The following is a 13328-nucleotide window of genomic DNA, read 5'->3' as shown; positions in this document are numbered from 1 at the left end:
ATTAAAGTCACGCAGTGCCGAATCGCAAAATACCCCCTGGTCAGGAAGGGGGTAAAATCTTCCGGGGCTTAAGTGGTTAAACTATATACCTATGATAAATTATAGACCCTTCAATTCTTTGTAATTAGGCAAACTTACAAAATCTGCAGGGGATCAAATAATTATGTTCCCTACTGTAACTGATTTGAATTGTGGGGAATTAAGTAAAAAAAACTGGCAGCATATTTATTTGAGTATTGACTTCTGTCTTCTATTAGCGGCATAATAAATTGTAGGTACAGTACATGTGTTTATACTGTGTTATGGTATGTAGCCTTCTACCAATTCTCCTTTTAGTATTTTACTGCTTAAAATATTACATACTTAGAAATGGCAAACGAATTAATGCAACACATACTAGAAGGGTCAGAAATTTTCCCTCTCAGCTATCCAAGGCCCTGTGTATGCAAGCTTTTATTCACTTCAAATGTATTTTTCATTCTCATTCAAGTTTATGGTAATGAAAAACCTGCTTTAAAAAGAATTCTCATGAAAATTGTTTTAATTTTATTTATTGTATGTAGCACTTTGTTCTGTTCTGATGGTGGCCCCGTTGTCCGCTAAGCAAACCTCTATCTCCTTTGAAAGCCCAGGTTATGGGAGATCTTGTGGGGGGTGGTATACCCAGCACAGAACCCCTGTCTTCTCTCTAAGCTGAGTGATCTGTCACTTTTATGAATGAACTATAAGCCCTGTTTGGTTATAATAGCAAAAGATCACCCAGATTTGCGGTTCTGTGTGTCTGTCTGTGGCTGTTTTGACACATGCACAGCCCCTTTATGAATAAACGAAGAGTCATGTTGGAACTGGTGCTATGTATGACACTGCCCCACAGAGCTGATCACTCATTCATAAAACTGAAACATCGCTGCAACCATGTTTGACCTATTGGCCGCTGTTTGATCCATTGTGTGTGTGTGTGTGTGTGTGTGTGTGTGTAAAAGCAGCCACAGATAGAAACGCAGCACTACAGGCTGTGTGATCTTTGTGAATGGCAGCACTGGTCTTCCCTGTGTTGCAAGGGGGAATATGTCTAACCATGCTGTTTAGCAACTGAGAGACATATTTGAATGGGACCAAGTACTATATGCATGAGGGAATAAATACAATTTAAAAATTGTAATAAGATTTCTTCTTTAAATCGGGTCTAATGCTGGTCAGAAGGAGGTCAAATGCACCTGTCAATAAATTCATAATGATCCAAGAAGAGTGTCAAACTGATGTCAAATAGATGACACAATGGACACCAGACCAAAGCCCATTGACACCAACCCTTAGGGAGATATCTATCTGTAGCCAACTGAAATCTATGTTAGGCCCCTTTCACACTAGTGAAACCGCAAAATCGCATGACAAGTCGTTTTCCATTATTTTCAATGAGCCCCATTCATATCAGTGCATTTTGAAGTCGCACCGACTTCAAAGTAGTTCCTGCACTACTTTGCCACGATTTGATTGCGTTTTGAGCCATTGCTTTCAAAATCGCGGCAAAGTCGCGCTGAAAAATCACGGTACAATCGCGTCGCATAAGTGTGAAAGGGGCCTACTTTTGCAGAAACAGACCATTGCTTTATCTTGCAATGTAAATCAACACACCAACATATTATTGTCTTGGTAGCATGGTGCTCGCTGAGAATACATAAACAATACCAGTCTACTGCAATGTCTATGACATCAGCTTTACCTTGTCCCATTTGTATTTATTTCCTTACTGGAAGCAGTTGTTTTTTATAAGTTTCCTACATCTCTATAGTGTTGACAGTGTCCTGTAAACAGTTTAGGGATGTCCCTGCAATTCTAAGTTATGTAAGCGGAAGGATGGGATTATCTTCCTGTAAAACATCCTTTTTAAGCTGGGAACATGTCATGTGTTGTAGAAAAGTTCTGATGTTATTGCTGGACTCCTCTTATTTCCCTGGCTAGGCTAAGTACATACGACTTTCATTAGTCACATCATATGATGGGCCCACCTTGGTGGCAGCACTCACCTGAATGAAGGCAGGATACTGTCATAGTAATACCATGTGGCTGTGAGGTAGGACCGACTCACATCTGTAGAATAGAGACGCCAGGCAGCCTTAAAAATAGGGAACAACTCTTTCAGTCAGTCATTACACTACTTTGTTATATAATACAAATAATGGGTATAAATCAAACTTAACAATTCTTTACAAAAACAAATGCATTACTACCCTTAAAGAGAATGAACAGTATTTTTTTAATATCTTTGAATATTCTTGCAAGAGATCATCTTATGAATGTACAGCATGTTAATGTTTTACAATAAAGGGATTGAATATTTTTGTGAGGCAGTGGTTTTCAAACACTTCCTTACATGAAAATGCTACTGGTGAAGAAACACTTTGTAATGATCCAGAAGTAACAGAAAGGCTCCATGCACACTAGCTTAAACAAAATGCCCCTACCAGTAGTTTTTGAGACTTTTCTTCTGCTTCTAGATCTGATTTTTTCTGCTTCTGGATCTATTTTAGTCTAGAAGCATTTTTGAAGCTTCAGCTATTCAGTAGTCATCAGATCAGAATCAGTATTTCCAGGTAGTCCCTGATTCAAAGTGCCCCGTTGCTGGCCATTTCTTTTAGATAACCTTTAGCTATGGGTGATTAAAACAAATCAGACAGTTGTTGTTGACACTCCGTTTAAGAGATTATGCCCTGACTGACATGGCACATGCTGAAGAGCAGGCTTACAAAAGAGAAAATAGGCGCCTCTGAGTTAAGACTGTTATTTAATATGGCAAACAAGTAATAAAAACTTACATCAAGGTAAGTATAAGCAGACAAGATGGGTCCTTCCAGTGTCCGTGTGGAGGCTGGGGCTTGGAGTCATCACTGTGGGTCTGTAATCATCTCCTCTCTTCCTCTTCCTGTCCAGCAGGAAGTGGAGGGTGTCACAGCAGTGAGATGGAGGCTTGGACAGCAGGGTGAAACCGCAGTGAGATGGAGGCTTGGGCCGCACGGTGGCCGTGATGCTCGTCCACAGGATCTTCCGGCGTAATGACTGACGCGTTTCCGGGCATGCGCACTGTGGTGGGAAACCAGCGCACGCTGCCATATTAAATCGCAGTCTTAACTCAGAGGCGCCTGTTTTCTCTTTTGTTTGTTGCATGTTTGGAGATCGCTTCTGTTCCCCAACAGGCTGGCCCTGAGCATTCAGACTATTTCCTCATCTCACCTTAAGACTTTATCATAGCCTTGATGTGCTATTATATGGACTACCGTTTTTATGTAGTGCTAACAGCTTGCGCCACTTGTTCCATTTCTTGAAGAGCAGGCTTAACCTCAAAGTGCATTATGAACCACCTTCAGCCAGTGGTACATCCTAGTTCACAAATATAATCACTTGTGCGTGTTTTAGTTACAGCCTTGCTGTCCACCCCATGCTTTCTTGACCAGGGCAGGAACAGCCTTACAAATAAAAAAATATATATACATACATGTTTCTGCCCTTTCGATTCTTTGACCATTGGCTTCTCACTCCATGATTAAGAAGACCTAATCTGGTTCTTTCTGCCCCTCAGAAATGTCCTTTTTTTAAACTATTACTTGAAGTCATCACCTCTGGCAGTACCTGAGCTGGCAGCCTTATCTTGCAAGGATTCATTTTTAAATTTTGCATCAGGTCAAGGTGGTTTAAAGGCCTGTGACTTCTTTTTTTTTTTAAAGATACCCACTTTGCATTGCTGTTCTACCCATGTTTGCTTCACCAGGGCAGGGACAGACTTACAAAGAAAATAATAACATTTTGAGAAAATATATAAAGAATTGGAAAAATGGAAATAATAAAATGTGTGATATACGTATTTGTATATACAAACTACAAACAGAACACAACCTCCAGCCTATGATAGGTAATGTCACAATCCAAACTGCCTCTCTAAATTGTTTTATCCCCAGAACAGAAGATTTGTGGAAGGTTAGGCAGCCTATGGCCATAGGATTCCATGCTTATCTTTTTGCTGTTGCCTGCTCTTCCCCGCTGGCTGTATCATTTCTCCCATCAATTTTCTGCTACATGCCCTTCCCCCTGCATCGTTGAAGGGTGCGTAGCCTTTGGTATTATGGAAAAATACACACAAGGGGATGCAGCTCCTCGTGCAGTACCATCATATAATTTATTAAATTCCAAAAGACAAATGAGTACTCAGAAGCAATAATATACAACAGGCATGTATCAAACCAACTTCAGCCTTGGACTATAAATACCATCAAAAGACCATCTGTTTGGTCCTTTTTTTTAAAAAGGTACTACCCAGTTTGTATCATTGTTCTTGCCTATGCTTTTTATCCAGGGCAGGAACAATCTTGCAAGGCAAGAAAATGTAAAATGTAAACAAAATGTCTAAAAATAAATGTGTAAATATGTACATTGATGTAGCACCCTACAAAGTAGGTGCTAGGTAAAGTATAGCGGGCCTTGTCTGCTTAACAGCAGGGCCATGATTTTCAGCTGGGCTGTCATGGCTCCCAGGTGTTGCTGTTGAGACTGGGGAGTCTCCTTACTGTACTCAATAAGAGGGTTCTCATTGGGCAGTGGAGGAAACCCAGCCAATGGCTCACCCAGGCCTGTATCTACCCCAGAAAGGCTGAAGTCTGAGGGGAGCCCGTGATACAGCATCTTCGGCGGGAAGCAGAGTCCTGGGAGGGAGAGTATGGCTGTCTCTCCTCCTGTCAGAGGAATCGAATGTCCCAGGTGGCTTGCCTGAGGGGACAGAGGGCTGAGCTGCAGAGAGGATCCGGTGTGCCGAGGACCAGCGGAACAGAGAGGGGGTCAAGTTTCAGGAAAGCATTCCCAGTTCGGGAGTACCGCAAACTGCCCCTAGGGGTCTGCCTAGAGAGAGAGGACCACTCCGGTGAAGGTCAGAGGGATCCAGGAGCTAGCTAGCCAGTGCAGGAACAAGTGCAAAGGGGGTGCCGGTGTTTACCCAGAAGAGCAAAGGGGGTGCCAGTGTGTGGTCCCTGAAGCGTAGAGGGGGTGCCTAGTGAGAGGACCCTGAAGTGTAGAGGGGGTGCCTAGTGAGAGGACCCTGGAGTGTAGAGGGGGTGCCTAGTGAGAGGACCCTGAAGAACAGAGGGGGCACCAGCGGTTGGGCCCTGAAGTGTTAAAAATGTACAGTGTGCAGTGTACAGTGTTGACAGTTACAGCAGCAGAAGCAGTATACAGACGCTACCTCAGTCAGGAAGGACTGGAGGGAGCAGTGTTTGGGACTTTTGAGCTAACCAGAGCGTCAGGAGTCAGTTCTCAATACATAATAGTGCTTCAGTAAACCATGTGATCAAATAAATTAATCGTGAGACAAAACAATCTTTATCGATCTCTAAAGTGCTGGGTGCTGCAGTTCATATATAAATGCAAATAATCCAGAAAAAATCCTTAAAAATCAAAATGTGTGATTTAAATAAATGTCCGTTCTTCCAGATCACCACAAATAATATAATCAGGTGTGTCACTTCAATCTCAAACTTAAACAACAAAGTGCTTCCGTGCAGTTAAGGTGCTGTGACTTTCTCCTAAACCAGGTGTCACTTCTAGGTGCTCTAAACTCTCACCTCAGTAATATGCATAAATCGCCTGTGTGTGTGTATCTTTTCCCTCGATCTCGTGCTTCACGGCTCCCGGGTCCTGCCTAAAGGATCTTATCAGTGGTCCCGATATGCCTCTAGGGGTCCGTATTGGGGTGCTTTCTACTGTGGATTCTTTAACTGCTGCCACGACCTCAGGGGCTCATCAAATAAAGAGGGCCATCATGGTGCAGTATTAAAACCAATTTATTTCGCATAAAAAGAAATACACTTACATTCAGCCCGCTTGTTTCAGGCATATAAACAATCTGAATAGAGCTGCGGGGACTTTGCTCCGATTACCAACGTCACTTCCGGTTACGGCGGCTCCTCCTACGCGTTACGTCATGTCACGTGACTTGCCTGAGGAAGTCACGTGACGTAACGCGTAGGAGGAGCCGCCGTAACCGGAAGTGACGTTGGTAATCGGAGCGAAGTCTCCGCAGCTCTATTCAGATTGTTTATATGCCTGAAACAAGCGGGCTGAATGTAAATGTATTTCTTTTTATGCAAAATAAATTGGTTTTAATACTGCACCATGATGGCCCTCTTTATTTGATGAGCCCCTGAGGTCGTGGCAGCAGTTAAAGAATCCACAGTAGAAAGCACCCCAATACGGACCCCTAGAGGCATATCGGGACCACTGATAAGATCCTTTAGGCAGGACCCGGGAGCCGTGAAGCACGAGATCGAGGGAAAAGATACACACACACAGGCGATTTATGCATATTACTGAGGTGAGAGTTTAGAGCACCTAGAAGTGACACCTGGTGGAGGAGAAAGTCACAGCACCTTAACTGCACGGAAGCACTTTGTTGTTTAAGTTTGAGATTGAAGTGACACACCTGATTATATTATTTGTGGTGATCTGGAAGAACGGACATTTATTTAAATCACACATTTTGATTTTTAAGGATTTTTTCTGGATTATTTGCATTTATATATGAACTGCAGCACCCAGCACTTTAGAGATCGATAAAGATTGTTTTGTCTCATGATTAATTTATTTGATCACATGGTTTACTGAAGCACTATTATATATTTAAGGTAATGAGGATGTGATTCAACAAAATATAATTACCCCATTTCCCACAAGCACAGCACTGTAATTAATTGTAATAAATCAACTGTAATTTAATATTTAAATAATTTTCTTTTGAGTTTAATTCACTTCTGAAGCGCACCATAACCCCCCTGTTTAAATTGCTGTGTAAACTGGTTCCTGGTACCAGTATCGTGGTGCAGCAATAAGAAGGAATTAAAACCACCTCAGATAGCGCAGGAACCACCTATACATATACAGTTCTCAATACAGTCCAGGACTTTTGAGCTAACCAGAGTGTCAGAAGTCAAGTTCACGTACACTACAGCAAGTCAGTGTTTTTCAAGCGCCAGCAAGCGTTGGTCGGCATCCAGCCGGCGTCAAGACAGCGATGAAAGGCATTTTTCTCCAAAGTGTCCCATTTGTACCTATTTGAGCCAGAGGAGTATCCCACTCATTCCCTTCTCCCATCCCCAATATCAAATAAACAAAACAAACCAAAGATGCCGGATTGGTCCTTGACTCAGATCTCACACTTAGGTATTCAGCTCAAATGGGCTGAAGGTGTCACCAGTAACCATGGCAGACCCACATCAGGCCCAATGCCTGGAAATCCTGCTACATTAAAAATGTGGAAAAAATGTATATGCCTGGTGCAAACACAACATCTAGTCTATGACAGTCAATTTCCGCCTATAGACTGCCTCTCTGATATGTCTGAGCATTGAATCAAGACTTTAGGTAGAACAGGCTACCTATTGCTGTAGGATTCTGCACTAAATTTTTGCCGCCGACTACCCTTCTCCCTATTTGTACATTTTAATCCATCTAACCTGATGTCATCTGCCCTTGCTCCTGTGCTGTGGAAGGGTGGGCAGCATTTTTGAGTTCTAGAAAGAAACATGGTGGTGTTTAGAGATAGGACTTTCTTTTCTCTAAAGGTAGAACCCAGTTTGCAAAGCTGTCCCTGCCTGTGTTTGCTTCACTAGGGCAGGAATGGTCTTACAAGGAAAAAGAACATGTAAAAATGTTTCTTTAAAAAAATCTGTAAATACAGTTTAATATGAAACATTGAAAACCTACTATCTTCATTTGCAAACCCCTGCCTCTCATGCTAGGCCTGCCTGCCCTTGCTGCAAAGAGGTTGTTGAAGGCCATCCTGAAAGTGTCACATTTTGGGCTCCCTCTGGGATGGAGGCAGTAGATCTCCTGATTTTCCCCTTGTATTGGGAAGCCACCCAACTTTCCTCCTCCATCTTACTGCAAGAACCCCAACCCTCCTAGTCCTCACTAAGAGCACCACAACTCTCCTCGTCCTCGCCACCACACCCAACCTCCTTCTACTCCTTACCGCCAGTTCTCTTCCTTACTACCCACACCCTCACCTTTCTCCTCCTCCTCGTATTCCTTTTCTGCCATCTGCTGCCTCACTGTATTCCACATGCTAGTGGAGGGTAGGAAGGGCCTTCTATGAACATATTACCAAATACTGTGGTTGTAGCACAAACTTGCGTAAATGGAGTGTTTGGCAAAGCCAGCATGAAGAAATTAATCAGATTGGAATGCTGTTGCTGTATTAAAGCCAAACTAAATGTAAAAGTTAAGAAAGTCAAATACACATCCAAAATTTATGATGCCGATGCTGTCCATAAAAATTGTACTGTTCTGCAACTTCATATACAGTATCTCAAAAGTGAATAGACCCCTCACATTTTTGTAAATATTTTATTATATCTTTTCATGTGACAACACTGAAGAAATGACACTTTGCTACAATGTAAAGAAGTGAGTGTACAGCTTGTATAACAGTGTAAATTTACTGTCCCCTCAAAATACCTCAACACACAGCCATTAATGTCTAAACCACTGGCAACAAAAGTGAGTACACCCCTAAGTGCAAATGTCCAATTTGGGCCCAAAGTGTCAATATTTTTTGTGGCAAAAGGACATCGTTTCAGTAATCCATGCCCTTAGTCTGCTTGTCTTCAGCAAACTGATTGTGGGCTTTCTTGTGCATCATCTTTAGAAGAGGCTTTCTTCTGGGACGACAGCCATGCTGACTAATTTGATGCAGTGTGCGGTGTACGGTCTGAACACTGACAGGCTGAGCCCCCACCCCTTCAACCTCTGCAGCAATGCTGGCAGCACTCATACGTCTATTTCCCAAAGCCAACCTCTGTATATGACTCCGAGCATGTGCACTCAACACAATTGGTCGACCATGACGAGGCCTGTTCTGAGTGGAACCTGTCCTGTTAAATTGCTGTATGGTCTTGGCCACCATGCTGCAGCTCAGTTTCAGGGTCTCGAAAATCTTCTTATAGCCTAGGCCATCTTTATGTAGAGCAACAATTCTTTTATTCAGATCCTCAGAGAGTTCTTTGCCATGAGGTGCCATGTTGAACTTCCAGTGACCAGTATGAGAGAGTGAGAGAGATAACACCAAATTTAACACACCTGTTCCCCATTCACACCTGAGACCTTGTAACACTAATGAGTCACATGACACCGGGAAGGGAAATAGGTAATTGGCCCAATTTTGACATTTCCATTTAGGGGTGTACTCACTTTTGTTGCCAGCGGCTTAGACATTAATGGCTGTGTGTTGAGTTATTTTGAGGTGACAGCAAATTTACACTGTTATACAAGCTGAACACTCACTACATTGTAGCAAAGTGTCATTTCTTCAGTGTTGTCACATGAAAAGATATAATAAAATATTTACAAAAATGTGAGGGGTGTATTCACTTTTATGAGGTACTGTACATCTTAAAGGCATTCCCCAAGCATGTGAATCAAAGAAATAGGGTATTTTCTATGTCACCCTCACAAAAAATGAAAGACTGTCTACCCGCTGTATGGTATTTTTGCAAAATATGTTTTTGCATTGGTAATTGTCCCCCATCGCAGTGACCAGCTCATAATTTTTGTAAAAATAAATCCTTGTCTATTAGCCTTACAAAATGGGTAGAATGTTTTTGTCACGATTTGCTCCCTACAGGCCTTCCAGGTTCGAGGTTCGATTTTGAGTTTGAAATTTTTCGAGTACGAACCTCCAACCAACCAATCAAACCCAGGCAAATTAGCTCATCCCTAAAGACTACTAATTATTATTTTCAATTATATTTTTTCAATAATATTGACGATAATAATTGATACATATAAATATTATTAACCACTTACCAAACAGCCGCCGTAGTTTTACGGCAGCAGGTTGGCTCTGTTACGTAAAACGGCATACCTGTATGTCGCTTTGCGTAGCAGATTGTGGGGGAGGGGGAGCCAATCAGCAGGTCTGGCGGATGCGAAGTCCACTGGGCACCCGCGATCGCTCCCCATGGAGACAGAATAACGGTCTGCCAATGTAAACAAGGCAGACCGCTGTTCTGTCAGTGATGAACACATGGATCCTGTGTTCTTCCTATTTTGGAACACAAGTCTCTGTGTTCATCCAGTGAGTAAATCCCCTACACAGTTAGAAAGCACCCCCTTGGCACACATTTAACCCTTTCATCGCCCCTGGTGTTAACCCCTTCCCTGCCAGTGTCATTAGTACAGTAACAGTGCATATTTTTAGCACTGATTACTGTAGTAATGTCACTGGTCCCCCCAAAAGTGTCAGTTAGGTGTCCAATCTGTAGCCACTGCAATGTCGTAGTCCTGCTAAAAAAATACTGATCACTGCCATTACTAGTAAAAAAATAAATAAAAATGACATAAATCTTTCCCCTCATTTGTAGACGCGATAACTTTTGTGCAAACCAATCAATATACACTTATTGGGATTTTTTTTACCAAAAATATGTAGCAGAATACGTATTGGCCAGTATTGATGAAAAAAATAGATTTTTTCATTTTTTTTTATTGGGAATGTTTTATAGCAGAAAGTAAAAAATATTGTTTTGTTTTTTTCAGAATTGTCGCACTTTTTTTGTTTATAGCGCAAAAAATAAAAACCACAGAGGTGATCAAATACCACCAAAAGAAAGATCTATTTGTGGGGTAAAATAATTTGGGTACAGCATCGCACAACCGCGCATTTGTTGGTTAAAAATAACGAAGTGCCGTATCGCAAAAAATGGCCTGGTCATTAAGGGGGTAAAACCTTTTGGTCCTTAAGTGGTTACACAAGCAAATTATTCAGAGGATGTGCATATGAAAAATGTGAATCCAGCTTTTTGCTCCAGTTTTTTTGGCTTTCTGTCAATAAAAGAAAAAAATAAACCCTGGGACAGACTGCATCCCATATTTCTATTCTCACAGGTTTACTTTATTGATTCTGAAGAGGCACATTGGTGTATAGTATGTGAAACAGGCAATACAAATAAAGTCACATCCCAATGAAAACTGTGGGGAGGTTCAGTGAACCACAGGCTCTTGGAACTCTTATTTGGGGTTGAAATAAATCTCCTTCCCACGCTGGCATTCTGCAAAGTATGCTTATTTGGTAGCCATTAATTCCCTTTTTTTTATATCTCTAGTCATTCCCAAAGAGCAAAGCTACTACACTGGTGAAAACTGTGGTTAATAAAATATTTTGGATGTACAATATACTAATAACAGACCTTTTATATTTATAGGTTTCCCTTTCAGAAACAAACAATAACAAACTAGTAAAGGAAAGCTGCAAGGATGAATAAGTGAGAATCTATTATTCAGAACTGATTTTTTCATGATATGTACAGTAAGGTTATAGTAAATTAAATTGCAATCGTTATTTGACCGCAAATCTAGTAGCCAATTAGCAGTCTAGCAAACCCTGCCTTGTTAGTTGAATGAAAAATCATTTTTAGTATCAGTGTGCAAATATTTTAAGTTCATATTCACAGTGTTGACCTTGACTACTTTGTATTTGACTTCTACATTCTTATATTCTTGCTTTTTCCCATTTTAGTTATTTTATTTGATGTAAAGATTTGTAAATTGAACAGATTTGTATATTAGCCACTTGAATTAGGGCAGATCTGCCAATACAAGGACACCGCCTATCTGCTCAACAATAGTTAAAATATTGTATCAGCCACATAGGGAGGGCATTTTTTTCAGTGAGTTGGCAGACTTATAGACTTCCATTGTGAGAAACGGCGGAAGAGTACAACCATCGCAAAGAACTGCAAAGCAAAAAAGAAAAGAGAAACTAAGTATTCTATAAGCAAATGTGACTGCCGCCATGGACAAGTAAGTAGACAATAGTCATAGAAACTAGGATTTTAAAACATTTATAAACACGAATAATATTTTTGTAAAGCCTGTCTTCATATTTATCTACAAAGTAGAAAAGTGGTCTCCAAACTGTGGCCCGGGGGCCGTATGCAGCCCTTTGCTTGCCTTTATCTGGCTCTTGAGGCACTATTCCTCCCACTGACAATTAACAATTGGGCAAAATTCCTGCCACTGACACCAACCGGGGGAATCTATTCCTCCCACCGACACCAGTGATGGGGCACTATTCCTCCCACTGACACCAATGATGGGGCACTATTCCTCCCACTGACACCAATGATGGGGCACTATTCCTCCCACTGACACCAGTGATGGGGCACTATTCCTCCCACTGACACCAATGATGGGGCATTATTCCTCCCACTGACACCAATGATGGGGCACTATTCCTCCCACTGACACCAATGATGGGGCACTATTCCTCCCACTGACACCAGTGATGGGGCACTATTCCTCCCACTGACACCAATAATGGGGCACTATTCCTCCCACTGACACCAGTGATGGGGCACTATTCCTCCCACTAACACCAATGATGGGGCACTATTCCTCCCACTGACACCAGTGATGTGTCATGGTCTTACCTTCTTGCTGTTCTCCTTCGTTTGACATGTGCTGGCGGCCATCTTGGTTTCTGGGTTTCTTGTAGCCTCCCACCCTGCGGCTCCTCCTTCCCACTGGGAGGAGCTGGATGCCTAGCTCATATATATAGGAGGTCTGTGGCTTCAGTTCCCTGCTTGGTCCTCCTGTGTTCACATGCTTCTAAGACTGCTGCTGCTTCTGATTCCTGTTCCTGGCTTCGTCTGACTACCCTGTTGGTTCCTGATCCTGGCTTCGTCTGACTACCCTGCTGGTTCCTGATCCTGGCTTCGTCTGACTACCCTGCTGGTTCCTGACCCCTGGCTTCGCAAAGACTCTGCATCGGTTTCGCCATCCGTTTGGACTTTTGATTTATAGCTTGTTTTTCAATAAAGCTTTCTTATTTTTCACTTATCTGCTGTTGTACGTCTGGTTCATGGTTCCGTAACATTAGGACCAAGCCATGAATTCTGACGGTACAGGGCCATCCTCGCTACCCACGCTGGTTGCCAGACTTGATCAGCAGGATCACCTGTTGGGTCGGTTCGCCGTGGCATTGCAAACCCTGCTTGAACGCACGGTACCACAGGCCATGAATTCTGACGGTACAGGGCCATCCTCACTACCCACGCTGGTTGCCAGACTTGATCAGCAGGATCACCTGTTGGGTCAGTTCGCCGTGGCGTTGCAAACCCTGCTTGAACGCAGGGCTCATTTCGCTCCCGTTGCCGATGGGTCGGTTGTCGCTCCTGGGCCCGCTCCTACTGCCGCTCCGGTTGTTGCGCCAGAGTCTACCCCGACACCTGTTGTTGCGCCTGCGGTGTTTCGGGGTATGTCCGGTTCTGCCCCCCTTCCACAGCGCTTTG

At 42.6% G+C, this 13328-nt stretch overlaps 1 protein-coding gene across 5 annotated transcripts in view; it reads right to left on the bottom strand.

Annotated features, from left to right (window-relative positions):
- KCNQ4 (potassium voltage-gated channel subfamily Q member 4) overlaps positions 1 to 13328 on the bottom strand; it is a 332459-nt gene that overhangs the window by 33212 nt on the left and 285919 nt on the right. For all 5 annotated transcript variants that reach the window (XM_082246982.1, XM_082246978.1, XM_082246979.1 and 2 more), the window contains exon 8: positions 2028 to 2116. In XM_082246982.1, the coding sequence (XP_082103108.1) occupies positions 2028 to 2116 (89 nt within the window). The remainder of the gene's footprint in view (positions 1 to 2027; positions 2117 to 13328) is intronic.

Source organism: Pelophylax lessonae (genome assembly GCF_965119305.1).
Source record: "Pelophylax lessonae genome assembly, chromosome: 2".
In the NCBI taxonomy this organism is placed as follows: Eukaryota; Metazoa; Chordata; class Amphibia; order Anura; family Ranidae; genus Pelophylax; species Pelophylax lessonae.
The sequence above is the reverse complement of the archived record's forward strand: the minus strand, read 5'-3'. Positions and strand labels throughout refer to the sequence as shown.